This window comes from Anopheles moucheti, chromosome 3 (assembly GCF_943734755.1).
Source record: "Anopheles moucheti chromosome 3, idAnoMoucSN_F20_07, whole genome shotgun sequence".
NCBI classification, from domain to species: domain Eukaryota; kingdom Metazoa; phylum Arthropoda; class Insecta; order Diptera; family Culicidae; genus Anopheles; species Anopheles moucheti.
Window position 1 is genome coordinate 28,806,545 of NC_069141.1, and position 16,946 is coordinate 28,823,490.

General features: G+C 45.4%; 1 protein-coding gene across 1 annotated transcript; it reads left to right on the top strand.

Moving 5' to 3' along the window:
* Nucleotides 1–765: 765 nt before the first annotated feature.
* Nucleotides 766–5,449, top strand: LOC128305769 (UDP-glucosyltransferase 2-like). Its single transcript, XM_053043367.1, has 3 exons — nucleotides 766–1,852; nucleotides 4,782–5,001; nucleotides 5,064–5,449. Exons 1-3 carry the CDS (start codon nucleotides 766–768, stop codon nucleotides 5,377–5,379), a joined length of 1,623 nt encoding a protein of 540 aa, XP_052899327.1. The 3' UTR covers nucleotides 5,380–5,449.
* Nucleotides 5,450–16,946: the final 11,497 nt, after the last annotated feature.

Here is a 16,946-nt window from a genome sequence, read left to right on the forward strand (position 1 = left end):
AGATTAGTTTGACACCACAACAAATTTGTTTCGCTGATGACTGCATTATTAGTGGTTTCTATGCGCTACGGGAGTGGCTAGTGCAAGTGTTGTTGCTTTGTTTGCTCATTTTAACGTGGGGGATGCATCTAACATTGACCTTGATCGCTGTACGCTTCGAAAGATGATATAACGAGTGAGCTATTTCTTTTTCTTCCATACCATTGCACGCGCTAAGTAAACATATTAAACGGTTTAAATGTTGCATACGAAACATTCCGCAACAAACCCGCGGCTCGACTGACCGCATGCAAACCAATTCGTCACGATCGATATTCCCACAGCTTCCAACGGCGCTCCGCGGAGCATAAGAAACATTGCGTTAGTCGCACGACAACAACGCGCCGTGTTTCGTGTTGCCTTCGTGTTGCGTGTCGCGTTTGTCGCGGCTGCTGACCAGTGGTGTGGTGGAGTCGCGATCTTCTCCGAGCGAACGTTTGAGACGGTCATATAAAATCAACATCCTCGCCTGGTGGCTCTTTTAGTTGAACGACGGTCGTACGGTGAGGTGTGTTAAGATAAGGGTTTAGGTTCAAACAGTCGTTAGCTGGTGACGGATTAGATAAGGGAAGATCTTTCAAAAAATTGCCAATTCCTGTGCGGTGGGAGTGAAAGTGTTTTCATGGTGATTAAGCTAAGCCTGTGCGCCGTCGACTCACCTATCCCAGCGTGTCCTTTTGCTGGGGAAAAGTGTTGATCAAGTTCCTCGACGTTAAGGGCGGAACCATGTGGGGGTTTGTGGGGATGGTGCGGATGGTGATGGTGGCGGTGGTGGTGGTGCTGGCAGTGGTAATCGTGGAGATGCCCGCCCTAACCGACGGTGCTAGGGTGTTGGCCATCTTTCCCTCGCCAGCACGCAGCCATCAGATAGTGTACCGAGCGTTCATGAAGGGTTTGATCGAACGGGGTCACGAGCTGACGATTATGACGACAGATCCGTTCGCGACGGACCATCCGAACGTGACCGTGATTGACTGGAGCTACGCGTACCGGATCGTGGAGCAAAACCTCGACGTGGTTGACATGAAGCAGCGCAATATGAACTTCTACCAGATCGCTGTGCAGCTGCGCAGGACGACGCGGTTGTTCCTCGAGGCGGAACTGGCCCATCCGGACGTGCAGGAGCTGATACACGGCCGGGACGCACACTTCGATGTGGTGATCGTGGAGTACTATCAGTTCACACCGATGTACGCGTTCGCCGAACTGTTCCAGGCCCCGTTGATCGGTATCAGCTCGATCGATTCGATGGGCATGTGCCATGAAGCGATCGGGAACGTGATGAATGTGGTCGCACATCCCGAGATGAATCACAAGTTTACGCACGATTTGAACTTTTTCCAACGGGTAGAAGCGGTCATCTCGAACCTGCTGATCCAGTTCCACATTATGCCGACCGATTTCGCCATATTTGATCGCATGATCGAGCAAAACTTTGGCAGCAATATGACGCGATCGTGGGAGTTGATGCGCCGGGTTGACTTCTTGATGGTGAACGCGGAGCCATCGCTTGGGTATGTGCGTCCGCTAGTGCCCAACTCGATACAGCTCGGGTTTATGCACATCGAACCACCGAAAGCGCTACCGGCTGATCTTCAAGCGTACCTCGATCGTTCGGTGCACGGCGTGGTGTACTTCAGTCTCGGCACGCTCATTCGCAGCGATTCGCTCAATCAGCACAACCTGAACCTGTTTCTGGAGGTGTTTAAGTCGCTCAAGTATGACGTGCTGTGGAAGCATGATGCTGATCTGGATCTCAATGGCACCACCAACATTCGTATGGAGCGCTGGGTGCCGCAACAGGATCTTCTCGGTGAGTAGCCTAACAGCTGTTCCGCGAAAATGAAACGAGGTGTGAAACGAAGCGACTGTCCAGAGGCAAACCGGGATGGGCTTCACGGTGATGTGCATGCGAAGGGTTGGTTTGTATTGTACCAACTTTTCACACTTTGATCGAGAACACGCTTGAGGTAGACTTAATATGGTGGGACAATATTTGTAACCCCCATCCCCTGGTGTGTGCTTAGACGAAAAAGGGTACAATTATACAGGGAACCGGGTATGGCGTCATCGACGTTGACAACAAGTGTTACTTACAAAATGGAACACTTTCGCGGCACTGTAAATATCTACCCGTGAATGTGATGCGTTCCACAAAAATGGACACCAAGCACAAGAAAAAAAAGTAATATTTTAACGACGTGCATGAATGAAGCTATCACGCCACTCACTGTACTACCTGTACCAAAGAAACAATGTGCCATGAGACGGGCAGTATAAGTAATCGCACGCCAAAAAACTGTTTTATGTACACACGTGCTCTTAATTGACGCTTAAAAGCAATGCTCATTACTGGATTTACATTAAAAAATGGTAAAAAAAACCATTTTATTCCTACAGTGTCCTTCGTCCTAGAGCACTTTTAAATCACTGCTCAAGGTCGCACTGCTCCGCAACGATTTCTGGAATTCGTTTTTAATAGTGATGCTTAGGTAGCTTATTTTTTTTTTGCATATTCCTTATCTTGTTTTATGCTGTAGCTCGCTGCTATTTTTTGTGATGTCCACCTCAATTTAATAGTTGTCAATGGACCTCAGCGATGATGGACTCTCTTTTAACAGACTTTTTTGCACAAGGGGAGATCTTGTTGACATTTGTTTAACGATAGTAGGGAGCGCGTTTTGTTGATGCTGGCAATTTGCACCATGGGCTGGTTTGCGCACCGACCAGGCCCAACACACGGTATACCATCGAATATGGGTTTTCCGCGCACCGTAAAATCGCATATCATCAACGATCAATCCGCTGCTGCAAAGTTTGGCCCATTTACACACGTGTTCGTCCGAGAATTATATGGAGCGAAATTGTTTGTGTGCTCAAGCGGTTAGGAATACTTTTGGGTTAAACCATTTTTGGCATGACAGCGACAGCGGTTCAGTAATAACGCTGCCCATTTGTAACTTGGCGGTACGGGATGGACAGATGGTTTGGCCCGCTGATTGGTTGAAAATCTTTTTTGTTAAAACGACACTTCAGCGGATCATATCGATCAAGCTCGCTCATCAATTTCCATCCATACACAGTTGTCTAAAACAATAATGCACGGGTTGCTGCGATTCAGAGATAGGGAAAAAAACATATTTGATGTCTTTATCTCCATCGGCGTTGTCACTCTCAGCGGCGTTTGACCGTTTGACGTTTCACACTTAATCCATCAAATGCCAGCAACGTGCGTTGCGCAGGTCAGGGCACGTGGCACGACTCCCGATGTCTAAAACGGGCAGGAGTTGAGTGCTCTCCTCGGCATCCATGACCTAGTTCCTGCTACCCGAACCGTAGATTTCATAATCAACTCTGTTTTCGGGAGTCTTCATACCTGCTGAGTGGGTGCCTGCCCTCAGCTCGCTGTCGAACGCACGCACGATCGACGATTGATGGGTGGAATTTCTATAGAATCTCAGATTGAGGTTCGTTTTGCGTAGAGGCACTTCTTTGCTATCTGTGCTGCTGACTCATGACATTGAAGGAACTATCCCGCCCGCTTTCTTGTTTGCTATTTTCAAAAACAGGTTTCGCTTTCGTTCTGTGCGCTCTTTGCGCTTTACCATCGACAAAGCATCGTACCACGCGAAGATGATCGTCATCAATCGCCAAGCGACCAGCCCCGATAAAAGCGGATGAATTTGATTATTGCACAACAATGCGACCAACTCCACTTTCGGCTCGCAGATGCAGATTTGGCCCGCTCAGAAGATGTCAAGTTCATCGAGGAAGCTGCAAAATTTGGAGATACCTTCGGATGTGTTGCTCCAAGGTGCGGGACCGACAAAACAGGTTCTGCACTGGAGGATGTGATATTCGTCTGTCGATATTCAAGATCATCGACTGTGGAGCAGCCCGTGTTTACGAACCGGTACGACACATCAAAGAAAGATAAATAAATTAATTATGTAAAGTTATGTTTGTAGCGTTCGGCGTGCTAAATATCGCAGCTTTGTGGCGAATTTCGTCCCAATGTCACGCGCTCGATGGTTTTTTTGAAGGTGATACGAAATTCAAGATCACTATTGGTGTGCCGCAAACCGGGCAGAGAATAATTCTTTTCTCACCAGACAACTCCAGATATTGAGCCGAGGCAAGGCAGACATGATTGGGAATGAAATTAAAATGGGAAGAGTACATCAGACATCACACCTCACTTATGTCAGAGTGGGCAACGGCAACGGAAGTAGTAACATATTTGTAAATCTATTACTTACAACGAGATTCCTCAATTTCAGGGGTTTAAAAGCAATGCTTCGAAACATTCGGTTGGATAATCAAAAACTCCAAAGATGTGTGAACTTTATGGCAGCCCTAAAGTAAACAGGTTGTCCACGATGACCTACCGTACACTCTGGTTATTTCTGCAAGCAGAAAATGTAGCATCTTTTTCACGTTGGAAAACTCAACGGACCATCGTTAGATAAAAGCGAGGCTCTAACAGAAAAAAAATGATCATTTTGTTGGAGGGCTTGTAACCATAATAAAGCCCTACAGCGAAGGGGTTTTTTTTCGTGAAGCGGAGGAGTTGAAAGCAAGTTTACGCGATACGGATGAGGGATTGTCATGGACATAACCATTGATACAGATAAGAAAAGAAAAACAAAACCTCAAGACACGTGCTCTTCTGCTAGCCTTTATTGAAAAGGGCTGTGTTAAATAATGTGTTCCCTCCAAACTGACCACCTTTCATTCCGCAGCACATCCGAAGGTGAGAGTGTTTGTCATGCAGGGCGGCCAGCAGTCGATGGAGGAGGCAATAGACCGGCACGTTCCGCTCGTGGTGATACCGTTCAACTTCGATCAGTTTGGCAATGCGGACAAGGTGACCGAGCGGGGCATTGGGCGGTCGGTGTGGATGGAGCGGTTGACGGTGGAGTCACTGCGCGAGTGTATCTTGGATGTGGCCAGCAACAAGCGGTAAGTAGCGAAACATATTGACCCATTTCATGTTCTCACCGATTGACACCGTTGCCGGGCAGGTATAAGCGTAACGTTGCCCGACTGGGAAGACTGGTGCGCGATCAACCGATGCGCCCGGTTGAGAAAGCGGTCTGGTGGACGGAGTACGTCATCCGCCACAATGGCGTGGAGCACTATCGCTACCCGGCAGCTCACATGTCCTTCCTGGTGTACCACTACTACGATGTGTTCGGGGCAGGTCTCGTGCTAGCTGTTGCTATCCTGACCGGACTCTACTACCTGCTGAGGCGAATATTCCGCTGGTTAAGCAACGCGGTCAAGTACGATCAAGGTCACCGGTCGAATGCGAAACTGATGAAGGAAAAGGCCCTGTAAAGACGTCCATCCATCCGAACCGCGGATGATTATGCAAACCGATCGGGCCACCGTTGGGAACGAACCTGACATTGCCCAACGTGCCGGGTTGGGTCAACTACTACCAGCGGACCGTTTCCGTGCGTAACACCGATCGCGCGAGGGGAACGATTTCGCAGTCGCCCAATTAACAGGTCGCACAGTGAGTCGCTCCCTAGCCGCAAAAACAGAGGGTGAGACAGTGTTAATAGCTAGGGGTTTTAAGTTATCTATCGATCGGGTTACTTCCTGCACCATGGACATGGAGTCGATCACACTATTGCTGCATTTTTATCGCAGCACTCGTACGTTAAAACAAACATAACCATTAAATCCCATCAAAACACAGCAATAGGGGAGGGGAGGTTGACTTTGTGGCACACACACTCTCGTCCGCACTCTGTCTCGTTGTTGTATGTGCATTTTTTTACTCTTTTCCCTCGTGTTTAAGTCGTGATAAAACGGTAGGCTGTAGGCTTTCTGTGAAGCTGAAAGAAACGAGTGATTGGGATCGGTCGACGGACGGACCAGGCTAGGGCATGAAGGATGTGCCGGGATTTCCGGTAAACACACTTCCAAACGATGGTGTGGACAACTGCAGCGCAACAAACGGTCACATTTACGGTTTTTGGGGGCCACCCATACGAATGCCGGGAGCCGATACCGTGGTCAGCCGTGAGGGCTGGGTGTACTGGGGAGGGAGTTTGTTTTCGCATATTGCACTGCAACTGCTGCTGCCCGACTGCAGACGGAAATTGCACATCGTAAATCATTTAAAACTAGACACCGGCGCGCTACCGCCGGCAGCTCGTCTAGGACTGCCATAATAATAGGAAGAACACACACAACAACAAAAAAACAGCTCGGAAGTGAGGCACAGGCCGAGAAACGTCGACGGTAACGGGTTTGAAAAAGGTGTATATAGTGACTTATGTAAATCTTCCTGCAGGTACACTACGAACGACCAAACAATTTGTTAAAAGCGCAAAATTTAACGCATAGTTTTAATGGTTTTAAGCTAGTAATAAAGCACATAATGTTAAACATTATCACCTTTTTTTTTTTTGGTGGTTGGTTTTCGTTTTGGTTGGGTAATTGAAATGAAGGTGAGAAATCAAAAAGCGTCCGTTTCCTACACGCAGTACGGAACGGGTGAAACGCTGCTTCATCATAGGCCGTCTCTCCCTCATCTCCTCACCACCCCCCGAAATAAACTATTCGCCCTTCTCATACTTCTCATCACAGCCCATCGGTGACCTTTTTGTAGGTTAGCTACACCGCTTTACACGGTAGGCCTTTCGATTCAATGTGCTCGAAAGCGTACCGTACATGTGGACCATGCAACCGTGCAGCTCGCCAATGTCCAAAGTCTAATCACATATTGCACTCGGAAAGTGTGATATATGGTTTGCACTGCATCCGTTGACCTTTCGCACACATTCCGAAGCACACATGCACACGTGTGTGTGTGTGTGATACGGTCCATTGTGCCTTTCCGTAACAGGAACTGCCGTCCCTTATCGTGCACTTCCCCACCTTCAAGTGATGGTTTGATCCATGACATGCAAATGATTATGTTTACATGTTGTTATCTTCCGCCCACTGAATGGTGGGGTCAGAAACGGTGAGAAAATGGTAGGAAGAGATCTTCCGGTTCACAAATGTCTCAATGAATCTTCTTCCATCCATTTCCGTCGCTCTGTGACCGCTCTCCGTGCGGCTCTGTTTGTAGCTAATATTTTAAACAAAATTATCATCCGGCAAGAAGAACTGTCGCCCGGCCCCGTGTTTGGTTGGATGGCTTTGAGGGGGTTTTGAGAATAGAACTTACATGCGACTGTTCAACGCATGGCCCTGTGTAGTGAACCGTGCGTTGCGAGTTGATTACTTATATATGTATAAGGAGAACGGGAGAAGATGATATTTTCCTGCTTGGAGCATCCTTACTGCACATTGAATCAATTAATAATTTGCAGTGCTTAAGCTCACAAGTAACCAACAAAAGGAATTTATCTATGTGGGTCTACCATCTAGAGAAATTTATTCATTGCAAGATGTGCACCGAAACAACTTATCGCACAAAAGGTAAGAAAGGCAATGGAAACAACAGTTAAAAGGAAATGCTCTCTCAATGATATGCAAAAGCTAATCAAATTTACAGCTTTACGCTTCCAGCGGGCATAGACATAATGCACTTCGCATTTTGTTCAATCAGAAAAGACGAACCTTTCCAACGCTGTGCACAAATACAATTTACCGGAAGGATTTTCTGTTTCTATAGTAACGCTAAAGCGTAGCTATATAATATGGGGAACAAGTAGAACAAAAGCAGAAAGTCTGCAAATGCATTTCGCTGGAAAGCTTTTAAAAACGTTAATTTTTGTTTTTGCATTGTGGAATAAAGCTTTTTCGTCAGCTCTATAGCAAGATGCTTGATAATTCGATAAATTAAATGCACTTCCATAGAAAGCCCGTTGTCTCCAGGAGGTAGAGTTGTTCTGACTGCGAACTAAAGCAGCTTTGCCTACTGTGATGGAATGAGAGCAGCAATGATGGTATAACCTTAGCTTTCTGCATGTAGGCTTTCAATAATGAAGAACATAAACTCTAAAAGAAGGGTTCTAGAAATCTCGCAGAACTAGCAGACAAAAAGCTCACAATTGTTTGCAGTTTAAGATTAAGAAACGCTAAAATAGTTTCATTGATCTTTGTGATACATTCCAGTCGAAATTTAATGCCTCATGTCTGTGCCCTGAAGTCATCAATTTATCATCTGCTGGAGCGGATTGGGGATATTGCAAAGTTTGAAAAACTTCATTTCATAAAAAAAATTTAATCATTATTTGTTGCCTTAAGACAGAAATTTAAATGCCGATTAATTTAAAAAAGTTACCATTCTTTAACCCACAGCAGTTTTTAGGGAACAGCTGGCAACAAGTAGAATGTTTATACTTAAATTTTAACTTTCTAATCTTTAACACAGCAGTTTACTCCGATCATTTTTAATAACTATCAATAAAAGTTAAAAAAGACTATCCACATTGCTTTGATGGTAATACGCGCTAAAAGTACATTTGAAGCTTTAGTGTTAATTTTTTTAATATCAATCAGGAAGTAGAGCAACTCTTCCAGAAGAAACAGGTCATTTCTACAATAAGCTATTTAATAAAATTGCTCAACGATATCAGCCAGCAGACTTGAAGTAGTTTTGAATGAAAACGCATTTCTATGATTAAAAAAAAATCTATTACGAAAATTTTCTATTTCTGAACATACCTTACATTGCTGCAAATGCAAGGCCCTGGCATGTTGAGCCTTTGCCGCATTGAAGCCGATAATTTGGAATTATATTCCCGGGAGCATAAAAAGCACACAGCTTCTAATGGTGATGTGCATCTCGTTGTGCTAATACTGTAACAAAATCCTCTGGCGATGACATACATCTGTGTCTTACTCGATGCAACATGCCGTGTCTCGTACCCTTAACGAACGAGAATGTTTGAGCCCATTTGGCTCTGTCTTTGATTAGCCCTCTGCCACTCCCAGAGATCTCTACAGGTTCCTAGCTAGCGGAAGCGAACTTATTGTGTGTTGCACCCGTAGGGATGTTGCTTCATGCAACCGTATCGGTTTATAGCTGGGACGACGACATACACTGCTGCTACTTGTCAAGTACTAGCAGCGAGAAGAGATGAAAATTATCATCAAAATATCTCCGTATGTCTGCAACTGAAGAACGGCCTCTCAACCTTATGGGCCCTATCCAGTCACTGGCCGGGCGGGACGCAGATTTGGTGCAGACGGTTTCCGTCAACTGCGGGTCGGTGCATCCTGCACCTGACAAACACACCAACACACACACCCACACAAGCCAATATTGTGCATGCTGGCAATGACAATTCATTGGAGAGATTGGTCGAGATGGAATGATATGTTCCACGAAACATTTATTGTAGCAATAACAAATGCTCGGTTCAATTACGTGACTCCCGGGGGACAGGATGCAGGATGTGACTGGGAGAACGAAGGCAATAAGGAGTGTATCGCAATGGAAGCGGAACTCGTAACGGATAGACGAGTGCTTTACTGGTGGCAAGCCAACCCCGGGTTTTCTGGTGAAAGGCCGTAGCACTGCAGGATGCAAACGCTATTCAACTGCAGTGCACAATACGAGGTGCCTGTTACGTTTGGTAGAAGCTTTCGCCGTTTTGATGGGCGATCCCCCGATAAAGGGCGCTTCGAAAGACGAGAGGAAAATCTTAATGATTTCCTGCACGGTAATCAGGATGCTATGTCGGGAAGGAAGTGACATTGGTTCCCCGTTTGACGGGATGCAGATCGGTTGCCAATATCCCGATGGCATTGGATACAGAACGGTGCCGCTTCGGCTATCGAACGGTAAAGATCTTCCATTGCTTTTGTGCACGCATTTGATTTTAGCAATGCATTCAGCATTTTTGTTTCTTCTTCTCCTGCATTCTACCCATTATTGTGAGCATGATATCGTTAAAGCTTTCCGTGAAGTTATGTGTTGTGCTTTGTTACTCCTGGCATTAACTCATTCACCGAGCTAATCGGCATGGCAATCGAACAATGGAATGCGAGTGGTTTGCAATCAACTAATCGATTGCGATCGACCCTGCCACCCGCTGTGGAGTTTGTGGCTTCCAAACAGTGGCGCGATTTTCGAACGCTCGGCGGGAATCATGTTTACTCCCTTCGTAGGAATTGATACAGATTTTCGATTTGAAAGCAAACATTTCTTTGCTACTAATTAGCTCAGAAACGATGAAATCCACGAGTAGTAGTGAAATTCAAGTAGGCTAATACAGCATGCGTTTGTTGCCTTTTGTTTGTCTTTTATGATGTAACATTAATGCGAATCTTCATTGGAATGTGAATGAAAAAAAAAATCAGGGTTAAAAAAGGCAGTTAACTATTAGTACCGTTTTTGTGACTGATTAACATTATTAAAAGCAGCATGATTCCCTATCACTACTCCGATAAGAATTGTGTAGTGGAACTAAAACCATTGAGAGGAGAAAATATCTTATTTTGAAGAACTTCCACTGAGTTTTTTCTTAAGGCTGAGGATAAACAGTAGAAAGGAATACAAAAATTCAGTACTTTTATAGCTTGAACCAAATCAAAATTCGGTTATTAGCTCAAACTTGTACAAAAACAAATGGTCACCCCGAAAAACTTTCTCCTTCGCCGGGTTCCGCTTATTCTTTCACGTGACAAACGAAGCAAGGATAAAGGTAAAAGAGTATCGCTGGTAGCGTAGTTATGAATAACCTTCTCCACCATCGCTCTAACTACCTTGGCTGGGCACAAATTGAAAGCACACAAAACTAATTACAAAACCGGAAATTAAAAATGGATGCTACCACTATCGGTTGGTCAATGATGTGGAAATGTTTCTTCTCCGAGTGGTGATGGTGGTGGGTGCAAAAAAAAAAACGCTGCCAAAACCTTCGAAACAAACATTATTCATCCTATCAGCTTCAGATGTTTGTGTTTGTCTGTGGGTGCAAAATAAGAGTTCCACTGTTTTCGAGCAAACTACCCCAACTACCCGTACCTGAGGGTGGAGCAGAAGAATAACGTTGGAATGCAGAAATAAAAAAAAAATGGAGTAGAAAACATCAAACTCTTGTGTTCCGGGGGGCTAGTTAGTAGTCGTAGCCGTGGTGTTCCACAAAGCCATGATTTAGCCTTGATTAGTTTGCATCGGAATTTCATTGTCTCCCGCTTCGGTACCGTTTCCGACAGCTGCATCCGACAGGATGGTTCCGATTTGTTTGCCAGCGTACCGTACGGAATCCATTTGTACAACGACTACAAATTATATTACTCATTACGTAAAGATACAAACACTGGGACCGAAAGATGTGGCTCCTTGTTGCAATCTGGTTAACCGGGCAGTTACAATTGCCGGCTAGCAAGGAGAGATATTTTCATACCGGACCGGAGTGCATCACAGTCGAGCGAAGACTGCAACAATCCTTAACGATCTGTGACTGGGGCTGCCCACGTCCTTCGTTACGCCCAGCTTGACTTTTCAGCTACAAATGCTACAACTGCTTTCATGCTCAATTTACATCCCCCACTGTCATCCCGAGCACCATCGCCATTTCTCCCCACTCTCAATCGGTTTTTTTTGCATGTACACCCGATCCTTAGTAGTAGCGAAAATCGGATGCTTAGATGTTTGCTTATTTCATTCTTTTCTTCTAACGCTCCTTCCGACCGTCCAAAACCCCGAAATTGGATACAACATTTCAAAATGAGAAAACACACACACACCGCCATCACCCACCACATCCGAGACTGACACTTGCCTTTTCCGGTTCTGTGCCAACCAAGGGTGCATGGAAACGGTCTGTGAATGTATCCATCGCACCCTCGCGTGCGTCTCTTTTGCCGTCCGTTACGGTACGGTAGACGCTGCGTCAGATTGTAACGTTACACGAACACAAAACCCGGCCAACGAAACCCACTCGAAACAAAATGGCAAACAAATGCAAGCATGCCTGTTTTGCTCAAACCCTCCCCCCCCAAATGCAGCATGCACCAAAGTTTATCCTTTTGCTCGGAAATCTCGCCCAATGTCTCGTACGGTATTCCCCTGGGAGGTATTCCCGAACTGGTGCGTTACTGCAGGATGAGCGGTGGGTGGTGCATGTCAAAATGGAAATGAGAATGGCCAAACCACGGGAATGGACGAGATAATTTCATGTATCTTTCATTTCGATCGAAATTACAAAGTATTGTTAACCGCTTGTCGTCGTTTGGTGCTGTGATTGCGTAACTCCACAGCCCGGATGATTCGGCCATGGCCAGCGGGAAAGGTAAAATTGAACAAAATAAACTTCGTACAGGCCAGCAAACGGAGACAAATCATACATTCGAAATGAGTTGTAACATTATTTTCATACTCCGTTATTGGGTTACTTTTTAAGCAAACGAATGCTTTACTGTATTTATTTGTGCACGGGGAAATACTGTACTGCAATTTCCATTGTGTGTTTCTAGGAGAAAGTGAGATAAAGTTACGCTTTCGCTGTGAGCACATGTGGCCGTACGTTTGCCAATGGGTAATAAAGCAATTATATCTCTCTGAATCACTGCTGTGTTTAGTAATTTGCTACACCTTGCCAAGTGCGTCGTGGGTGTGTTGCTGTTGCTTTGCCTGCTTTGATGTTTCATTCCACAATCGCTACTTCCTAACATAATTAAATCAGGTTGTGTACTGTGGTTAAAAAAAACAACGAAACTCATGTGCCGATCAACAATCGTGATTCGATTTTTTGTCTATGAAACGGAATGCAATCCATCGTTATCGATATCTAAGCAATAATTAGAATAAATAAGAATACGAAATTTCTTAAATTATGTAGATGCAAGCCATCTGCTATCGGAATGAATGTTTTTATTACCGCCATATTTTATTCCATCTGTTCTTATTTTGACAGTTTGTAGGTTGTGCGTTTATTGGTTTATTGTGTGTTTAAAATACATTTTCTGTTTGACTGCTTTTATGTCAACAGTGAATGCATTATCACGATTTTTATTGCTTTACCTCAGTCGAAATTATAAAATCGAACGGAAGCGAATAAATCATATTAGATGGATGATAGTCGTGTGGTCAGGTCAGATTTATTTGAATATTTTAAGAAGGTAAAATGTTTTACTATTTTACTTAGAAGCACCATGATGACATTGCTTGTATGGAAATGTATTGTAATAAAAATGAATAATCCGAGTGACATATTAAAGCTTTTAAGATTATTTTTATTTGATTATTTGATCAAATTGAGTTGATTTTTAGATGTTTTTTTTTTTATTTTAAAGGCTTTCAAAAAAGGCAGCGGCGGATCAAACGGTAGGCGGAATAGGCGGTCGCCTAGGGCATCGCCGTGTTGGGGGCCCCAATCATTTTGTGCCGATTGTGCGATTTTTGGTAATTTAGCAGCAGAGATAATTTATAGCACAAAATCTAATTAAAAGGGTAGAAAACTGATCGAATATTTCCTTAGATTTTATATATACTTGGTAAGATAATTTTTTTTATATTTGATTAGCTATATCGGCCCGGTTACACGGCTACGCAAGAGAAGTATGCAGTGTATTCAAACTCCTTCTTCTTTATCGGCACGACATCTTCAGGATGTTTAAGCCTACCATTTCTAGTCTTTTTTACTTTATTTACCCGTAGGATAGTCAGAGCTGCGTACGGAGATTTGGTGGTCCAAATGATTTTTTCCCGTGGTCCTGTCTTGTGCAGATCGGCTGCGCTACCAATAAACCATCTGGCCGCCCCGTGAACCCCTTTTACTTCAACCTATTCATGTATTCTATTTCTTGAACGGGGTTTTTTCATCTGTTCGTAAATGATCCTACCGTTAGATGCTAAAATAGAAATCATGCTTGTTTTCACTTCCGCGCTATTCGCCAGCAATTGCCATTGCGATTCTCGTGGTGTGGTATTGTTGTCTCTCGCCGTTTGAACCGTGAAAATGTCCAGCCTACGTGTTTCGAAACAGTATTGTGGTGGAGTATTGTGTTTAGTATTTCCATTGTCAAAATTTTTGCAAGTTTGCAAGCCGGTAATGCTGTCAGTGTACTACGAAATAGCTAGCATTGTCATAGAATGTGAATAAAATCATATTGCAGTCATTAGAACTCACTTTTCCGTTTGATATTTCATACCTCATGGTTCTTGGAATACCATTTTTGTTTTTCTTGATTATTACTTAATTGAAGCTGGATTGTAGGTCCACCCATCCAAAACTGTCCAAACACTTCATCATATCCCCTTGTAGAATACTGTTCAAACTACATTGTTGTAATCTCGGTAACATTTGCATCGTTGTTAGACTGAAATTGTTCTAAAATTTCCAATTCTAAATCCATACGCTTTTAGATCATCGCCGCGAAATCGTTGATCTATATTAAAAAAAGAACACGAAAAATGATACTTGAAGAAATCAAGTATGCATTGATATAAAAACGATGTGTTCAGTGAAGAACCTATCATGGTAGTCTTGCTAAAACATTGTCGTGCGTGCTGGAAGCGGTCTCGTTTTTTTTGCATTGAAAACTCAGTTTGTTTGAGAAAAATTAGTGAGTGCTTTGTGGTGTTGTAAACCTATAATTGGCTACTGACTATGGAGGAGCACGTAGTGTGTTTCATATTGATGTAAATGTGACGAAATGATCGCAAGTGTCTTCACAATGAGCGAAGAGATCGGCCCAGAAATTCTTGGATTTCTTGACGCACGGACAACCGACCTAAAATTGGAGCATCAAACTTCATACGCGAAAATCAAGCGAACGATCGAAATTCACATTAATATGTGCAGGGCCACGAGAGTTGGCAAATTTGTCCAATGACCAAATAAACTTGGCAACTGTGAAAACCACTCTACCATAGCCGCGCACACAATTGTTTTCAGATTTCCGATACCAGGAGAGCATGTTTTTCCAGAGGTGACATCTGCAGCTTGGGACAAATTTGCCCATCACAATTGCTATTGCATACTATCAAACACGTGAGAACGATCGCTAATAAGGAAGATCAATAAAACGGAAAGCATCCTTCATCTCGCTCAAACTTCCCGTCGGCTGGTACGAAATTCCATACAAAACCAGCTGTTTTCCGATTTCCGGTACCAGGAAAGCATCCACGGAAGAGAGCACCTTGTACAGCAATTTTGGTCAAAAATCGCCGAAAAGTATGCAATATTTAAACACTAACTTTCCCGTTGGTGGAGTAAAATTTTGCAGCGATTTTGGTCGAAAACCGCCGATAGTTATGCAATGTTTAAACACTAACTTTCCCGTTGGTCGTGAAAAATTTCTTCGAAAACTACCAGTTTTCGAATGTATAGTACCAGGAGAGCATCCACGGAAGAGGTAGCTCCTGGTACTGCGCCGTAAGGTATGCAATCAACTTGCAATGCAATACGCCGTAAGGTATGCAATCAACTTGCAAAGCAATGCGCCGTAATGTATGCAATGTTTATACACTAACTGTTCATACAAACCAGCTGTTTTCGGATTTCCGATACCAGGAGAGCATGTCTCTCAAGAGGTGACATCTTCCTTCCCCCTCCCCCCTTCCCACTCCACCCTTCCCCCTCACCCCTTCCCCTTCCCCCCTTCCCCCACCCCCTTCCCCTTTCAATATGGCGACCAAGATGGCGGCCAAGATGGCGGACAAGATGGCGGCCAAGATGGCGGACAAGATGGCGGACAAGATGGCGGCCAAGATGGCGAACAAGATGGCGACCAAGATGGCGGACAAGATGGCGGACAAAATGGCGGACAAGATGGCAGCCAAGATGGCGGACAAGATGGCGAACACAAGATGGCGGCAAAGATGGCGGCCAAGATGGCGGACACAAGATGGCGGACAAGATGGCGGCCAAGATGGCGGGCAAGATGGCGGACAAGATGGCGGACACAAGATGGCGGACAAGATGGCTGACAAGATGGCGGACAAGATGGCGGCCAAGATGGCGGACACAAGATGGCGGTCAAGATGGTGGACAAGATGGCGGACAAGATGGCGGCCAAGATGGCGGACACAAGATGGCGGACAAGATGGCGGCCAAGATGGCGGACAAGATGGCGGCCAAGATGGCGGACAAGATGGCGGACAAGATGGCGGACAAGATGGCGGACAAGATGGCGGACAAGATGGCGGACACAAGATGGCGGACAAGATGGCAGACAAGATGGCGGACAAGATGGCGGACAAGATGGCGGCCAAGATGGCGGACAAGATGGCGGACACAAGATGGCGGACAAGATGGCGGCCAAGATGGCGGGCAAGATGGCGGACAAGATGGCGGACAAGATGGCGGACAAGATGGCGGCCAAGATGGCGGCCAAGATGGCGGACACAAGATGGCGGACAAGATGGCGGCCAAGATGGCGGACAAGATGGCGGCCAAGATGGCGGACAAGATGGCGCACAAGATGGCGGACAAGATGGCGGACAAGATGGCGGACAAGATGGCGGACAACATCGCAGACAAGATGGCGGACAAGATGGCGGACACAAGATGGCGGACAAGATGGCGGACAAGATGGCGGACAAGATGGCGGCCAAGATGGCGGACACAAGATGGCGGACAAGATGGCTGACAAGATGGCGGACAAGATGGCGGCCAAGATGGCGACCAAGATGGCGGACACAAGATGGCGGTCAAGATGGCGGACAAGATGGCGGCCAAGATGGCGGTCAAGATGGCGGCCAAGATGGCGGCCAAGATGGCGAACAATATGGCGGACAAGATGGCGGCTAAGATGGCGGACAAGATGGCGGACAAGATGGCGGCCAAGATGGCGGACACAAGATGGAGGACAAGATGGCGGCCAAGATGGCGGACACAAGATGGCGAACAAGATGGCGACCAAGATGGCGGACAAGATGGCGGCCAAGATGGCGAACAAGATGGCGGACAAGATGGCGGACAAGATGGCGGCTAAGATGGCGGACAAGATGGCGGACAAGATGGCGGCCAAGATGACGGAAA

What these genes read in the sequence shown, in the direction of transcription:
- LOC128305769 (XM_053043367.1), top strand. Translation starts at nt 766, where the DNA reads ATGTGGGGGTTTGTGGGGATGGTGCGGATGGTGATGGTGGCGGTGGTG. An exon ending in GCCGCAACAGGATCTTCTCG is followed by an intron (nt 1,853 to 4,781) that starts GTGAGTAGCCTA and finishes TTCATTCCGCAG; the next exon opens with CACATCCGAAGGTGAGAGTG. An exon ending in GATGTGGCCAGCAACAAGCG is followed by an intron (nt 5,002 to 5,063) that starts GTAAGTAGCGAA and finishes GTTGCCGGGCAG; the next exon opens with GTATAAGCGTAACGTTGCCC.